Source organism: Saccostrea echinata, unplaced genomic scaffold (genome assembly GCF_033153115.1).
Source record: "Saccostrea echinata isolate AGI-Se365-2 ecotype Australia unplaced genomic scaffold, CSIRO_AGI_Sech_v1 ptg000014l, whole genome shotgun sequence".
NCBI lineage: Eukaryota > Metazoa > Mollusca > Bivalvia > Ostreida > Ostreidae > Saccostrea > Saccostrea echinata.
Window position 1 is genome coordinate 9,191,577 of NW_026889763.1, and position 16,653 is coordinate 9,208,229.

The window sequence follows — 16,653 nt, forward strand, 5'->3', positions numbered from 1 at the left end:
GATGTGTCAGACTCTGTGGTATCTTTTATTTCAGGCTCACTGGGATATATCGTGTCGACATATGAAGGGAAATAAATACATGTATCTAAATGTCAAGGTAAAGGCCATAGCAAATGTTTTCCCTCTCACGTATAAGATTTTGAATAAATTCTGCTTCATATAGAAATATAAAAATAGGTCTGCTAATAACGGGGCGCAATTGGTACCCATTGGAATTCCAACAGATTGTGTGAAGACCTGGTCTCCAAAAACCACATAGATATTGTCAATCAGAAACCCAGGCATCTTTTTAATATCAACTTCAGAGAACTTATGTGTACAATCAGAATGTTTTTTCAACAAATTAATTTTATCGAAAAAGCAGCTGTCGATGATTTCAAAAAGCCTGAACTTTATTTATCATGGGGAATGGTTGTATATAGAGTTGAAAAGTCGTAAGTTTAGATGTTATTGATTTTGGCAAAATTCTGTGATTTCATTTTTTTTCAAAAAGTTCCCTGGTATTTTTAAGAATCCACATCTGATGTACATCACTTCTCGACTGTATTGTTGCACAGTAATTCTGAAGTTTTTTTTCTTTGGTGCTGTTAATATTTTAGTGAGGAGTAAAAAAAGAGGCTTGGTAGAACACCTACTGGAACCCGCTATGTATCTTTGTTTGTAAGGATTCTTATGTTTCAGAATCCAATATAGATATGTTAATTCAAATTCATTTTGGTTGTTGGGAATATGAAAAATATTCAAAACTGACATATGATTTTGAAGAATTTCCTCCTTAGAAAGTAAGCATTGGTATAAGTTGGATTACCACTTGTATAATTAAATCCCAGTTCCTGTAAAATACACTTCAAATAATGAGCCTTACAAAGACAATGTCGTTATCTGCTTTGTTGACTGGGACCAGTATATACTGATCCTGTGATCTATCTAATTCTTTTTGCACTTCTGAGTTATTGAACACAGAAGGATAGATTGTTTTCATATTGCTCCTCGAATGCGAGCTTTTAACATACGTATGATACACTTCTGACAAAGTGTAAATGTCTTCTTTTTCATGTCTGGCCCAACGACTTATTCCTTTACATAAAGGAACAACCACCACTAAATGAATAGGTATATCAGCATGTTACAATACATACATTTATTCTACCTTATTAAGAAGAAAACAGTGTCAAAACTTGGGGGGGGGGGGATTATTTCGTGTTTCGTTATGTGTATTGTGATGTGGTCTTCTCTTGTAAGAAATTAAATTTCAGTCAGACAAATCATGAGAGGAGTTGCATTCTCGAAAAATTACAAAATACGAGCGTCGTTCAATAAGTAATGCAAAATGCAATCTAAAATTAAGAAAAGGACAAGAAGAAGTATTCCCTGTTAACCTTAGTCTCTATACCCATGATCAGAACATCTCAGCATACTCTTATTTAGGGATACTCAAAAGACACTAATGAATAGCACTCTCCGTGACATACCTAAATTTGTAAACTCTTTCTTTGATTGTTTTCTTGGGTTTTTGGAAATAGAGGATCTCACAATGATTGAGATCTAGCGAATACGAAGGATGTCTATAGGCCCTGTAATTCTTCTTCAAAATTCCCTATACATTCTATGCCTATTTGCAGCAGCGTTGATAGACAGAAGACAATGAACTCAGGGACCGGTTTTTGGACTTCCTTCGCGGAAAAACTGCTTAACTTTCCTCAATGCGAAAACACTACCATCAATGGTTCTTCCTCCTGCCGAAATATGGCTGAAAAATTGCCAGCTCGGCGTTAAACAATAACAATCAATCAATCATCCTTTCGGTGACCACCGATATACGGCTGAGATATTGCCGAATCGGCGTTAAGCAATAACTAATCAATCAATCCTTTGGCTGTAGGTTCGTGTAATATCGACATGCTCTTCCTATGAACAATTTCTAAAGCGAGGCAAGCTATTGACAAACAAGCTGATGAAATAAGGATATCAACAATCTCACGTTTGAATTCATCATTTCGCAATTTTTATAGTTGTTACAATCACCTTGTCAGCAAGCAAATGATGACTCACGTTATTCATACTGATTATCAGGCCATTATTTACAAATGCTGATTGCCGTGTTAGGCCATTATTTTCACACTAAATTGTCGACGGATTTTTCCGTTATTTCCCGATCATGACAAAAAGCACAAGGCGGATGTGCCCGGTCGGCAGGGGATGCGTTCTCCTCCATGGTACCTGATCCCACCTCTGATGTTTTTAGAGGTTCGAGTTTGCTCTGCTCTCGATTTGTATTGTTTAAATGGACTTTCAGCTTGAATACTGTTCGTTATCTCCAATTTCATCGAACCTCTTGACTAAAGAGAAAACCTGTATATGACATATTTGGAGCTCTGTTCTCTTTGCAACAAGAGACAGTTTTCTCTTTGATTCCACTTTTTAATATTGTTCTTCCTTTTAAGCAATAAAAAGTGACCAATGTTCTGACACCCGTCACCCAAGTTTAACATACCTTCTTTTGTACTGATGTTTATTTTTTTTATTAAACTATTGGCATATTTAACGTATATGTTTTCTCTTAGACATCTTTTAGGAAATATTGCACCAATCTAATATACATGTAGAAATATTTTCCTTTTTGTCAGAACTCTATAAAATGTGATGATTTACCAACGTCTTCCAAGGTAAATATGGCATTTATAGATATTACGTTGCTCACAGCATCAACAGTTTTTGGTATCCCTACAGATTTTGATCGACCAGTTCTACTGCGATCTTGTAACACTCCTTTTTTTATTTTTGGATTTCTTAATCCATCTGAACACTGTACAGCGTGAATTAAGGTTTGTCTTTCCAGATATCAAACCTACATCTTTCATACTGGTTCTTCAGCGATTTTTTTTTTAATTTTTACATATCCCTCATTTTCATCTTCTTAGCAGAGACCATTTTAAACAGTTCTCAGCTCAGTGTAGTGGCCATGCTTACTTTAAAAGTGAATTTCTTTGCGAAGACTGTAGGAAAAAGCATGAGGATTTCGGTGATTATAAATTCTTATGTAGTTCTTTTAGATCGTGAAAAAAAAATTAAATGCTTCTTCATTTATTATGATAAACCATAGGTCGCATTACTTATTAAACGAGCTTAGAATTCTGTTTTCAATAACAACAGTAAAACCAGTCATCGTAATCAGAAGTTGCTTTAAAAAATTGTATCGTGATGTAGTTTACACTGTCTTTAAACATCAAGTTTCATTGAAATCAGATAGTGACAAAGTACGTAATATTTCATATTTTCCAGGATGTGATATAATTTTGAAAATAAGGCTAAAGAATGTAAAAAAAAAATATGTTCAATTTCAGTCAGACAGAATTATGGGAGGAGCTGCAATCTAGAAAAATTACAGAATATTCTGGTTTCCGTAAGTCATCGAATAAGAAGTTACTTTCAAAATGTATCGTGACTGTAAATTTCAAGTTTCAATGAAATCGGATAGAATCTGTATTTTTAGAAGTTAGTCACTAAATGGTACTTTTTAAAGTGCTAGTCAAGATGCGTTCGGAGATGACTTAAGAGATAATTCTTTTTTAAAAGAGATTCATTCTATATCTGGAAATTGGGAATGGACAGAGGGAATTTTGAATCCTGATATATGATCAAGTTATGTTGACATCAGATACAATTACAAGGAGGAAGTTCATTTTTCTAAAACGTTATAACAAAAACAAGTAGAACAGACTGTCAGGCGACGATCATTTTGCCGATGAACGAACTTTGACCTATGAAACTGTGACGTTTAAATTTCTGAAAATTTACCAGGTGACAGTAAATTGAAATAAACAAAGCTGCGGAGTTTAAGATCTTAATGCCATCTTATTAATGCATAAAAATACATGTATGTCACTCGTCAGCTTTTGAGAAAAGTTTGGTCAGAGCCTCTAACTTCAAAATTATTTATTACAATTCAATTTTTATCAAATATCTGAATTTAACAATGCATATTACTCAATATTCAATTTAAAAAAGTGCTCACAAAATCATAAAGAAGCAAAATTTACAGGAGATTATTTCTTGTGGTGGAAGGATATTTAGAGGAAAATACTTCAAATTCACACATTTGTTAAACTTAATATTTTGGAACTTTAGCCCTGCATGTTTTACTCAGAGAATAATTTTCTTTAAGAATATTAAATATATGTTTCAATTAATATTTTTAAAACAAATTTTACACAAATTCACTCAACAGACATTGCCAAGAAATGAAGATATGAAGAAGTCATGTTAAATTTACATATTTTTTGGCATGAAAATCGCATATTTTAACCAATATCTCAAAATTTAAATCACTGACCCCAACTTTTTCTTTCATAATTTTAAACTTCACGATACTTCCAACCAATTAGCACTACAGCCATAAAAAGCTTGACACACGATAATATTTTATTACCTATTTAGATTTTTAATACACCAAATATGATTTTTAGTGCAAAAAGGTCACACAATAATTAACGCGCATTAATTTGCAATAAAATATTATTCAACTATTATACATAAAATAAGATTATATTTATTGCCATGATTGCTCCTGCTAAAATATGATTAGGGTTAGAATGATTAACCTAAACGTTGCAATTTAAGTGCAAAAAGGTCAAGTTAATTGTACCGTTGCTAAGTAAGATGCACACTGATCACCAGTTTTCTTTGCGATTTTGAGTCATCCTATAGGAGTAGTTATCTAAAATATACTTTAAAAAATCCTTGATATAACTCATGTCAGGAATGCCATACCTAAGATCGTTTGCTAATCGGTTATTGCTAAAGAAAATTTTAAAATAAATGCAAACTGTTCTTTTTCTTTTGCTTAATTTGGCATAAAGAATAGTAATATATTTTTGTTAAAATTACCACTTAATCTGAAAGACTTCTAGGGAAAAGATAACTAGCTTCCCATTCGGATTTTTTGTAACAGTTCCGTGTGTCATTACTGCTGAAGAATGGCTGAGTTGTTTAATAGATTTTCATGTCCAAAGTCATGCCCCACTTCGCACCGAGCTGTTGGTGGTACTGCACTAAACTCATCAAAAACGTGACTTACACCACGTGACTTGCAGAATTTAATGTGGAGAGTAATCGGAAAGTATTAACTTTGAATATGAGTGTCGTAAAACCACAATATAACTAAATGGTAAAGATTTAGCCTTATTTTGGAATGTAAACATCTCTAACACGTGCTTTTGGTGGCTGAAATGGATAAGTGTTACGCAATACAAGATTGACGGAGATAAAGCCTAACGATCAATTAAAACCGCACATGCACAACTCTTTGAAAGGCGATTGGAAAGACGTTTTAAATCAGGAAGCATTTCATTGCCGCTGGTTCCAAGCTGCTGCTTTTCTCACTGACATAAGTAATGTTTTTAAGCGAAAATCAAAACAGGTACTAACATCTTAAGATGCCTGGGAACACGTAAGTGTAAGCAGAGAAACTGTAAAGCTGTCAACATGAGAAGGACGCCTTTACTTACTTTTTATTTGAAAAGGACATAACGACGTGCAGAGTGTGTCATACTTTAACAAAACTAGGATGAATTTAACGTTTTCTGATGCACAAAAAGTACTGAATTTTTAGGATTTTAGGATTATGGGTCGATGCAGTTGGATAATTCCAGTGACCTTTGTTTTATTTCTGGTTCGCTGCCGATGCCTTGAAGGTACTTGTACAAATTTTCTTAAATGTTGCATGAAATTTGTTCACTTTTAATTCACTCTATGTTTAATTTCAAGATATGTGTCTGATTTTCAGTGTTATATATTAAATTCTGATAATCATAATTTATGAATATACATCAACTCCGCCGATGTTTACATTTTTCAAGGAACTGTAAATCAAAATAGACCGTTATTCAGGGAAAACGAGATACGTTTAAAAAAGTTCCTGTTCGTCCTCGTCTCGATTTGCTTCAGTATTTGTTTCCGGTGCAATTGTCAAGAGCTTTTTGTGAGAATACTTATAAAGATGTCTTATCAGGATAAATGCAGATGTTTTTATCCTACATGACTGAAGGACAAACAGTAATCGTACATTTATCTCTGGTGGTGTGTAAGGACGTCAATATACCAAACAAAACTATATATCTACAAAACTGAAAATCCAAGTGAAAACTTTTTTTAACTGGTTTAAGTTTTCTTTCGATGTTATCAAATTATACATAAAATGAAACAACAAATACCAAGAAACCCTTTGAAATGTTAGTTGAAATTTCCGCACGTTTTAAAACCTATCCCTCGTAATAGAACTAGTTTTAAAAAAGCAATTCAATTATTTTTAAAAAAGAATAAATTTCAGACAGAGAATGAAATGACGGAATCCCATAAAACAACAGTTTTATCGAGGCTTGTTTATAAATGTACTTATCTTGCTGAGTTTCGCGGTATTTGTTAGCTACAGAACCCCAATTCTCCGATTTCAGACCAGACTCTGAACGTCTTTGTCCTGCCTCACTGTGACTTATCTCGATTGTTTGAGCCTGCATTTAGTTCTTGGATTTTTTTCGCATTTTTTATCCTTTAAATCTAATTTTTTTTAAGTGTTGCCATCTGCAGATTATGGCAGTGCAATTCATTGACCATGTAGAATGAAAAAAAAGTTCAGGGCTTTATTTTAGATTCAAAGAAAGTATTGATTAAGGTTAATTCATGGCCGTAGGAACCGGGGGGGGGGGGCACTGCCCCCCCCCCCATAATTTTGCCGATATATAGATTACTATAGAAAACATAGATGCTATATGCTTGTGCCCCCTCAATAAAAACGTCTGATGTCCTTTTTTTTTGCTTGTCAAGAAATTTTGGTAGTTGATAGTGCCCCCTCAACTGAAAATGTATGGCTGTACCCCCCAAACTGAAATTGCTTCCTACGGGCCTGTAATTTCATAAAACTTTTTACTTTCTCTTCCTATATATATATATATATATATATATATATATATATATATATATATATATATATATATATATATTTATATATATATATATAGTGATATATGTAAAGCTTTTTTACATGTAGACGACTTATCTTTGTCACTTTGATTTAAAAAAAGACACAGTAAATAATGCTGGTATGAATAATGAAGAGTGTTTTGGCATCTCTTTAATTTCATGACTGAAAGTAATTTATCTAAAGTTAGAATTGATAACAAGGACGATAATACTGTTGCTTTTGATCAAAGGTTATATTATGCAGCTGCATTCTAAAACTTCCTTCTTGTAACATACTTAATGGGGACAACATACTATACTAGTGTTAGGGGATTATGATCTCTTGTTTCTCTTAAAATTTCCAAGTATTTCATAACAAAGTCCCGGAGACATTGCTATGTTTCTCTATGTTTCTGCGGAAATGGAATCTTCTTAATTACTCTTTCACACACCCTTATTTTGGAAAATATGTCTATATTTAAAAGTTTTTATCATGTCTGAAAATGAATGCAGGATTTGATTTCGTATTTTTTTTTTAGAATTCATATTTACACATTGTTTGAATGCCTCGGTAATGAGCTGTAATATTTCCTTCATTTAATGCACGCCGCTACCAGATTGATGTGTTTCAGAAACAAAGTTATCTAGCTTCATCTATCACGATTGAGTCCCGTCGAGACTTTAAAAGACTTGCAACCGAGTTTTGTAATTAATTAACAATAAAACAAGATGATACAATAAAAAACAACACGTAAACTGTGAGGTTATCGGTCCTACAAATTGAGAAGGGTGTTTCTTTCTTTTTGGGTCGTAAAATTCACACTTTTAATGACATCATTTTCAATAATGATAAAAAAAAAATTAAACTAAGACTATGTTTGATCCAGTAGAGGTAGTAATGGTCGACTAAAGCCGTAATGCCATAGCAGATATACCTATAGTTGAATGAACACAGTAGGAGTACACGTATATGTATATTCTCACTCTATACAATTAGAAATATAAACATTGTCTTAAATAGTGATGTTACACACAGAATCGTAGGAACACAATTTCTTTAAAACTACAGTGGCTCAAATGGGGGTTCGCTTATTGAATAAACCCACACTGAGTGACAATTGTGTGAAGTAAGACTGAAAGTAAAGAGGTGCTCTTGTTTCAAGTACGTGGGGTCTTAGAGAAACTTAGACTTTGTCAGTTTGTAATCATCTGTAGAAGGCAAACTATACGTCGTTATAGAAGCTCAGTCACGCTGAGATCTGACAGCGTCTTATCCAAGTTAAAATTCACGTAAAATAGGCATGAGAAGCATTAATTTCTTACGCAACAAATAGCGCTTGTGATTTTTACAGATTGATATGATAGAAAAAAATGTTGCAAGCTTTTTAACGATTTCCAGGAGAACAAAAAATGAGAGGAACTCTGACTCAGAATACCCAGGACTACAGACAGAATTTGGTCTTCAATTTGGCAGATGCTTTTTAGAAAACCTTTCCATGAATCACCCGCGCTTGAGTTTTATTAATTAGGTATCATCTCATATTAAGATTTCGACTTCGTGTTCACATGTCGAACGAAACGTGTCAAACACTGCATGTCAATTACTGAAAACTCATTTATTAACGTAGTCTGAAATCCTCGACTAAGCGATCAATTAACGCTGAGCAATTAAACTAAATCTTTCAGCGAAAAAAATACTGCAGATCTTAAAATATTACATAATAAGTCTCACTATAATAAAAATTGTAGTGAAATTAATTGTGCAGCTTAAGAGGTCATAACTTACGCTAGTTTTCATACTAATAGATGCTTTTGAAACATAGATTAATTATGTCCTGAAACACTGATTGATCGATACATTAAAATGTATTTTAATTACAATCTTACAGCGGTACATGTACTTATAAGCTAGAATTTTGGCAAATATTCAGCGTTGATTAAACTTTTTAGACATACTTTACATTGCGCAAATCTCTTAGCATGAATATAAAAACATAAAAATTACATGTGCATTTGTTTATCTTTCTTAAAATATATCACGCATTACAGATATTGAAACAAAATGACAAGAGAAAAATAAAGTTATCAGTTTAAATTATTTTTGTTTGTTTCAGAGTTGTTGGAATCATCACTGCCATTCCCTCTCCTCAGTGACACGCAGCACGTGTCGAACAGCACAACGAGCTCAACAGAAACGCTATCTCCATACAGAACACCATACAAAGCATCAATATCACCAACACTCAGCTTAACACCAGAAATTCTATATGACAAAGTAACAACCACTTCAAGTTCTACCCCTCATATATTAGAATCAGCTCCGAAAGAATGGACAAAGTATACACTCTCACAATACAAGGAATTAATATCACCCACATTAAGCATAACCTCTACGTATGGCAAGCATTCAATCGATTTCAATTCCATTCTTCACCAACTGGACTCCACTCTTGGAATATCGACAGTGTACACACCTCAACATTATAAAGAGCAAATGGCATTTACTACAAGTAAAATATCAGAAAGTATGGATAAAATACGGACAGTCACTTTGAAATTTATCTCCGACAGAATTGTGGACACTACTCTGAGTCTATGGTCAACGGATTTACAGACACAGTATAAAGAATCAACAATTCCTACAATCAGTAAAACCTCAGACATTACTGAACAAGCCATCAGAGAGTTAATCCCTCAAAAATCGATAACAACTCAAACGCTTCAAACAACCGATCAACTTTCACAATATATGGATTTAAAATCAAATACATTCATTGCAACAACGAAAAGTATATATGCAGAAGATATGGTGACGTTAAATTCCACTGGTCAGAATCGGACAATGTCACCTGATAAATCTTCATCAAGATATCTCACCTCCAAATTTAAACAAAGTAAATCAGACACAGAGACTAAAATTACAGCAGAGGCATGGATGATAACTACACACAACGTCTCAGCGCAACCCATCACAACTGAATCATCAAATTTACCGATTCTTACTTCATCAATTATCAGAGAAGACATGTCGAAGAAAGATCAGGGTCTGGAGTTGTCATTGTCGACTCGTAATTACTCCAAAATCTCACCAGTTTATGATACAATATCTGAAAACACCAAGACAGCAGTATCAAGCTCACTCTTTTTAATGTCGAAAAATAACGCATCTTTACCACCATCAATACAGTCATTAATTCAAACGAGTCCGTCATTATCAAAAGAAAAGATTCACCATGAGATCCAGACAGTGAAATTGCTTTCCGGGTTTTCTTTGGATTTCGATAGTTCACATGAGACGCTCATGCCTATAACAATATCATCATTATACAACTTACTTTCTCCGTCCAAAACACAAATGAAGGAAAAAGAATTTTCTCCTGAAGTTACAGGACATGCGCAATCCATATTAATGCCCAGTTTTTCCTACAACTTACGAAGCAAAGCTCATTATGAAGCCCAAGAAAAAATAGATGACCCCAAAACTTTGATAAACAAAATAATGACGACACACAAAGATGAAAAGGTTATTCTAACGTCATCAAATACCTTACTCAACCAATTTAATTTAGACACCCCGAAGGTTTCTTACGCGCATGTCATCGAAACTTCTTTTGACATAAAATCAAAATTCCTGCCTGATGTTACTTCTTCTCCTGAAACAAAGGCATCATACTCTGGATTGATGAAGAAGGAAAAAGTTGTGGAATTTAAAGAACAGGACAATTCAAACTTTTCAGCCGTGTCCTCCGAATATGTGGAATCAGAAGAAACGGTATCTTCCAGACCTTCAAGTGAACCTTTTATTCTAAAAAGAAATAACAATGTATTTACGCTAACTAGAACAAACTTTACCGAAAATAATGAAAGTATTAAAATATCCTCAGTAGAAAATAAATCATCTAATACCAATCAGAATGATATTAATACTATCCAAGAAAAAAGATCATCCTCTGAAATTTTCAAAACAGATCTTCCATACCACACCTATGTAGATGATTTCGGCAAAGAAAGTCCTTCACAATTTTATCGATCTTCTACTACCCCGTATTTCACACTACAGCAGATATTTTCTATCATCGAAAGTTCAACTAAATATGGATCTTATTCTTTCTCATTTCAACCTATCGAAGAAAATTTCAATATAACTAGTACTCCTTCTTATGATGGATTAAAGCCTGATAGCCAAAAACTTTCAGAAAGAAAAGAAACTCAAGCGAGGAATGAAAAACAGTCAGAGAACAAAATAATGTCTACCAAAATAATCAGTAATTCTGATTATACACATGCAACACATGAATTAAGTGGCAGTGAGACGGAGTACATTGATGTGCAATACTTCATTTCATTACCTTCCTTGCTATTCATTGATTCAGACCACCAATCAGGGTCCACTTTTAATTCAGATACCTTTAATGAAAATTTTAATGAAGAAAAATCCACCCTTTCCTTTGATTTACATACAACTAAAGCACTGGAAATGATGTCCTCAAATCAATTGTTAAATGACTCAAAACCTATATCTAGTAGCAACGATCAGGAATCAACGAAGTCAATTGTTGCTTCATCTGAACCCAAATTTGAGGTATTTCATTCATTGAGGACTGACACAGTGGAAAATTACAAAAAGGTGTCCTCAAATCAACTGTTAAATGACTCAAAATCCCTAGCTACTATCAATGAGCAGGAATCAACAGAGTCAATTGTTGCATCGTCTGAACCCACTTTTGAGATATTTCACTCAGTAAGTAATAAAATAATCTCACAGGAAATTGCGTCTAAACTAGAACAAGAAAGTGTAAATTCACAACAGGAGACATCGTATTCAAGTTCACTTCTGTCTCAGCAACCTACTTCACAACCAGAACTGCAATCCTCTTTTACCTTGGTACAAGATGGTTCGAGGTTCTGGACCACCAATACGGAACCTTTGTTGACAGTAAGTGATAAAATAGATGGAGCTTTGTTAACCTCATCACTTTATACAAGAGAGAAAGCCCTCGATGCCTCAAGTAAACAAACTAAAAATCAGATAAGATCTTTTTTCTCACACGCTTTCTCATCACTAAATAATCAAACACACACGATGAGTTCAGCTCAGAGTGAAATGCATACAGCTTGGTTCGAAAATAATGTCAGCTTAAATAAATTCAACACATCTCAGCATAAATCTTGGAACAATGATAAGGAAAATCAATCAAAAAGCGAGTACTTTACATTTTTGTCTCACCAAAATTTAAGTATTTCCAATCTTGCCACTTCATCACAGTTCCGTTTTGGAGATGTTATGACGTCTTTAATCCATCCAACTCCATCTCCAGGATACGATTCACATACTACCCAGCCATCCATACTTTCCAAATTGAGCTTCAATAATGCGGTGGTACAGGTGGAGACAAGTGATGAATCCAACAATAAAAACCTGACTTATAAAATACCAACACCTAGTTCTGACTATGTATCTGCTGAATCCCACACAATCGTGATGCCCAGTGACATGAAAACTTTAGCTTCTGATAATGAGAGGAAAAATTTTGTGCAAACAAGCGAGTCTTCGGACACATTATATTCTACAATGGAGAACCAATATGAAAATTCTTTTTTGTCGTCGATGTATTATACAGAAATAATGTCAACTCCGGCAATTTTGTCAAAGATTTCAAATGTGGACATTTTTGACATTTCCTTATCAACAACAGAAAGTGTGCAAATACTAAATAAACTAGATTCTTCGTACAGCTCACCTGTGTTGAATGATTTGCAATCGACATTAACTGATCATTGGAATGTTTTCCAAATTCCCAAATCACACATACCAAAGGAAATTGTATCAAAGCAAACTCCTCAAGACACTAGCACTAGTGATGCATCTATAGGAAGATTTGATTTTCGTTCTTCATCTCGATCGTCCATAATTAGGCTGGAAACGACCACCTCAAATTCTGCAATGCTTTCAAATGTGTTCCAGACATCGACAGATGTGCATTATTCGACAAAGAATTTACAAAATATGACTGGGGCAAATCCATCTACGACGGAAGAAAATTTAATTAACATTGAACCATCTACAACACTGAAAAATTCTGTTATGGATTCTGAAATGAATCGCCACACCTCGTTAGGTTTTTTTATTCCTAATTCTTCCATTCTATCGTTATTCATTCCTAGATTATCTACTTCCATGGGAGAACACCTCTATGCGTCTACCGCTTCAAGACAATCAATTCACGACTCTAAGAACATTGTAACATCAACTATTGACGTTGATAAACATATATCAGAAAGAAACAGTCTTGTTCGATCTCAATTTACATCTGTGTCGGTATCATATATTATCAATACCTCCATTACAGAGTCTTCCCAGAGCTTCACTAAGACGAATGTTTCATTGCTTGATACAACTTATGAGAATAGTATTTTGTCGAATAAAGTTGATCCTTCGTCGTTCCAAAATACATCGGAGTTTTCATTTCCGATAGATGCGTCTGATGTCAGTGGCGTGAAGTTTTTTACAACTTCATCAAACTACGATCTTGCAATCCCTCAAACAATTTTGTCATCTCTGTTAAGTTCATTAGATTTCGAAACAACTTTTACACCAGACCATGTTTATTCCTCTTTGACCTTGTCGAGAACACATACGTTTAATGTGGAAACAACATTGACTTCCTTGGACAGATTGTCTTCAAGAACTGAGAAAATGTCAGCTACTGTTTTGCCAGTTTCAAGCATTATAGGACAGGAACAGAAATCTTTTACGTCTAGTTGGTATAATTATTCAACACCAAGCAGTGTACAGGTGCAGCAAGGAGGAGGGATAAGTCACTTTGACATCATACCAATAAGCGTCTCTGCAATTTTGTCTGGAAGTATTAAAGAATTTGACACAACTAGAAGCGCGTTCACTGTAGAAATGCATAGTCCCACAGTAAAAATTTATACCATTCCCACATCTGAACAGACTGAAACTGAAAAACATGAGATTGAGAGTAATCTCCGCTTTTCAAAAGAACAAGAGATATTTTCGAGTACTTCTTTAGAGATTAAACCATCTTCGCCAGTGTTTGATACATCTTCTAGCTCTATACTGGTATTTCTGTTCCCAGAGACAAACCTTTTGGTCGTAGAAATCAACGTTAAACCAGAAATAGACGTATCTAAGGACGACTTTAAATCCAGCCTAGAAGAAGGTGTGTTCCCTCTTGAATTGAAATAAATTTGATATTATATATTGCTTATTCGTCAATTTACAATCACAACCTTCTTTCTGTTATTTTCGATTTTCAGACCTCACTGCCGTTTATATAGAAGGCTTGCATGGTCGCAGAAAGAGAAACTCAATTAATGACTCTACAGGTCGAGTACAAGATACGGGAATAACAGTGAAGGTAAAAATAAACATTTTTGGAGGGGGGCGGGGTAGGCAGATTAAAATGATTGTTATTACAATATTGGACAAGGTATAATTACACAATCCTTCATTACTTTTGCAGATCAGAGAAATCAATAGAAAGTTTGAAGAACGAGTAGAAATAATATTTCTTGTTATGTATAACGGAATTGTCGTCCATGCATCGTTAGCAGAATTGACATTTCAGAAAGTATCAGACGTCGAAATGAGTGCCATTTTGGGTTATCCGGTAAAAATAAATCCTTTTTTATAATTGTAAATATTAATCATTTTCAATAATTTGAATTTTTTATTCTAGTGATATCTACTATCATATCTTTGTCAAAAACATCACTGTTCAATCACTTTATTATAGGTTATGGTTTCTGTTTCCCGTTGGAACTCTAGATCAACATCACCCTCTAGCCCTGGTGGATGGGGAGATATCTTTCAACCTCTAGTGATAGTACTTATCACACTGCCAACTTCCATTGTTCTGATTGCAACAATCATTGCAATCGTCAAACAATGTCGCTCTAAATCTATACATAAGCATCCATCAATTCCGAGTCAGGTAAGTAAGGGTCTTTTACGTATATCTTCGTTTTAGGCCAATGCATTTAGGGTTCATTTAGTAGTCAATTAACTTTTTCGTATTTTGAATAAAAAGTTATCTGTACTGTAGATGGATTCCTTGTATAAACATAACCTAGTTGTGGATGTGGAGAATGGTGACGTCAGGAACCGACGGATTTCGTATGAATATCCCTCCGATGACGAATTCAGTATGGCGTCCTCCGACGTATTCAACGAAATTAAAAGCAAATATTCCCAGTCAATGCATTCCAAAATAAAAAATTTCGAGAAGCATAATGTTAAAAATCACTTCCACAATCAAGTGGAGAGAAAAGCAAGTGACGCTTTAACAAATAAAGTGAAATTCAGTATAAGTGCGGAAGATAGTAAATCCACATGTGTTAAGACAGACAGCAATGAGTCTAACGATAGTGGAGTTAGCAGTGATGGACAGAAATCACCGGGTGAAGGGCCAGAGATCCCTAGAATGTCTGAGAGTGTGTCTCATATAACAAATGCAAATGTGCCACAAAGTGTAAAACAGCAAAACAATTTGCAAATTCCTCCAAGAAATATACATTTGCAAAACCCATATCCTGTAAAAAAGAAAACAAATATTAAAAATTTGAACAGTGAACGTGTGACTTCGTGGGTGTTCATGGGTGATAACCCAGATGTTGCCAACAATCATGTACATCATAGAATTTCAGAGGGTTGCAGAACTAATGATAAAATATTGGAAAGTGACACTGTGGCACAAGTTAGTCATAATTTCAATCACATTCCATCTATGTGTGATTTTGAATGCCAAACTTCAGACCAAGACTCAAACCTTGGTATTCAGGATCATATCTATGAAACTCTTAACCGAAATGATTCAGTGAAAGAAAAGAAAACAGAGCAATCTTCCATGACCCAAACCGAATCAGGAAGTAATGGATCAGACGGGTTTGAATATTTGGAGCCTCTCAGACAACTTCTTATGGCTGTAGAACAGCAAAGACGACGTAATCCTCCAGTCAGCCAATTCCTCCAAGAGGGCAACGTCTTACAAAGGTGTATTCATGGATTTTGTAATATGGGGCACTGTCATACTAATTGTTCTCCAGTCGGTGTACCGTCACGATATGGAGATGTACGTGTAGAAGATACAGGAGAGTGTGCAGAGGAATGTAACTGTGAAACACAAACTGTAAGTCACGAAAAGCTCAGTACTCCTATCTCAGTCAAACAGGCACAGGAAACTCGAGCTAGTACTGAACCTGTGTGCAATGAGAGACAACTCGTCACGGAACAATTAAAACAAAGCAAAGATCAGTTATCCCGACCCAATGTCCTTAGTAACACAAAAGAGGCTTGTATTTATGATCAACCGGAATTTTCCTTAGTTGGTTTCGCAAACTCTGCTGAAATTTAGACAATTCTGAAAAGTTAAGGTGTAATTCTGTTATACCTTCCTCGTCTTTCACTTTCTCAATTTGCGATGCTAGCAATATTCTGAAACATTCTCAAGTTGTGTAATGAAAGAGTTGTTATTATATTATGTTATACCAAAATAAATTATTTTATTTCATCTTACATCATTGCTCATCTGTTCTTAGATGTAGATAGAATAAAGTAAACACGATCTTTTCAAATGGACCTCGTCCTATTCAGAATTGCAAAGAGTGGAATTTTCAAGTCATTATCAATGTTGTAAGGTAGCACATTTTAAATATTGTCATATTTTTGTT

The 16,653-nt window shown here is 34.4% G+C and overlaps 1 protein-coding gene across 1 annotated transcript; it reads left to right on the forward strand.

Annotated features, from left to right (window-relative positions):
• The first annotated feature begins 5,035 nt into the window (after window positions 1-5,035).
• Window positions 5,036-16,498, forward strand: LOC133187069 (serine-rich adhesin for platelets-like). The gene is made up of 6 exons (XM_061322440.1): window positions 5,036-5,693; window positions 9,072-14,144; window positions 14,242-14,342; window positions 14,448-14,594; window positions 14,721-14,918; window positions 15,030-16,498. The coding sequence occupies exons 1-6, from the start codon at window positions 5,624-5,626 to the stop codon at window positions 16,335-16,337; spliced, it is 6,897 nt and encodes a 2,298-aa protein (XP_061178424.1). The 5' UTR covers window positions 5,036-5,623; the 3' UTR covers window positions 16,338-16,498.
• Window positions 16,499-16,653: the final 155 nt, after the last annotated feature.

What these genes read in the sequence shown, in the direction of transcription:
- LOC133187069 (XM_061322440.1), top strand. Translation starts at nt 5,624, where the DNA reads ATGGGTCGATGCAGTTGGATAATTCCAGTGACCTTTGTTTTATTTCTG. An exon ending in TCGCTGCCGATGCCTTGAAG is followed by an intron (nt 5,694 to 9,071) that starts GTACTTGTACAA and finishes TGTTTGTTTCAG; the next exon opens with AGTTGTTGGAATCATCACTG. An exon ending in GTGCCATTTTGGGTTATCCG is followed by an intron (nt 14,595 to 14,720) that starts GTAAAAATAAAT and finishes ACTTTATTATAG; the next exon opens with GTTATGGTTTCTGTTTCCCG.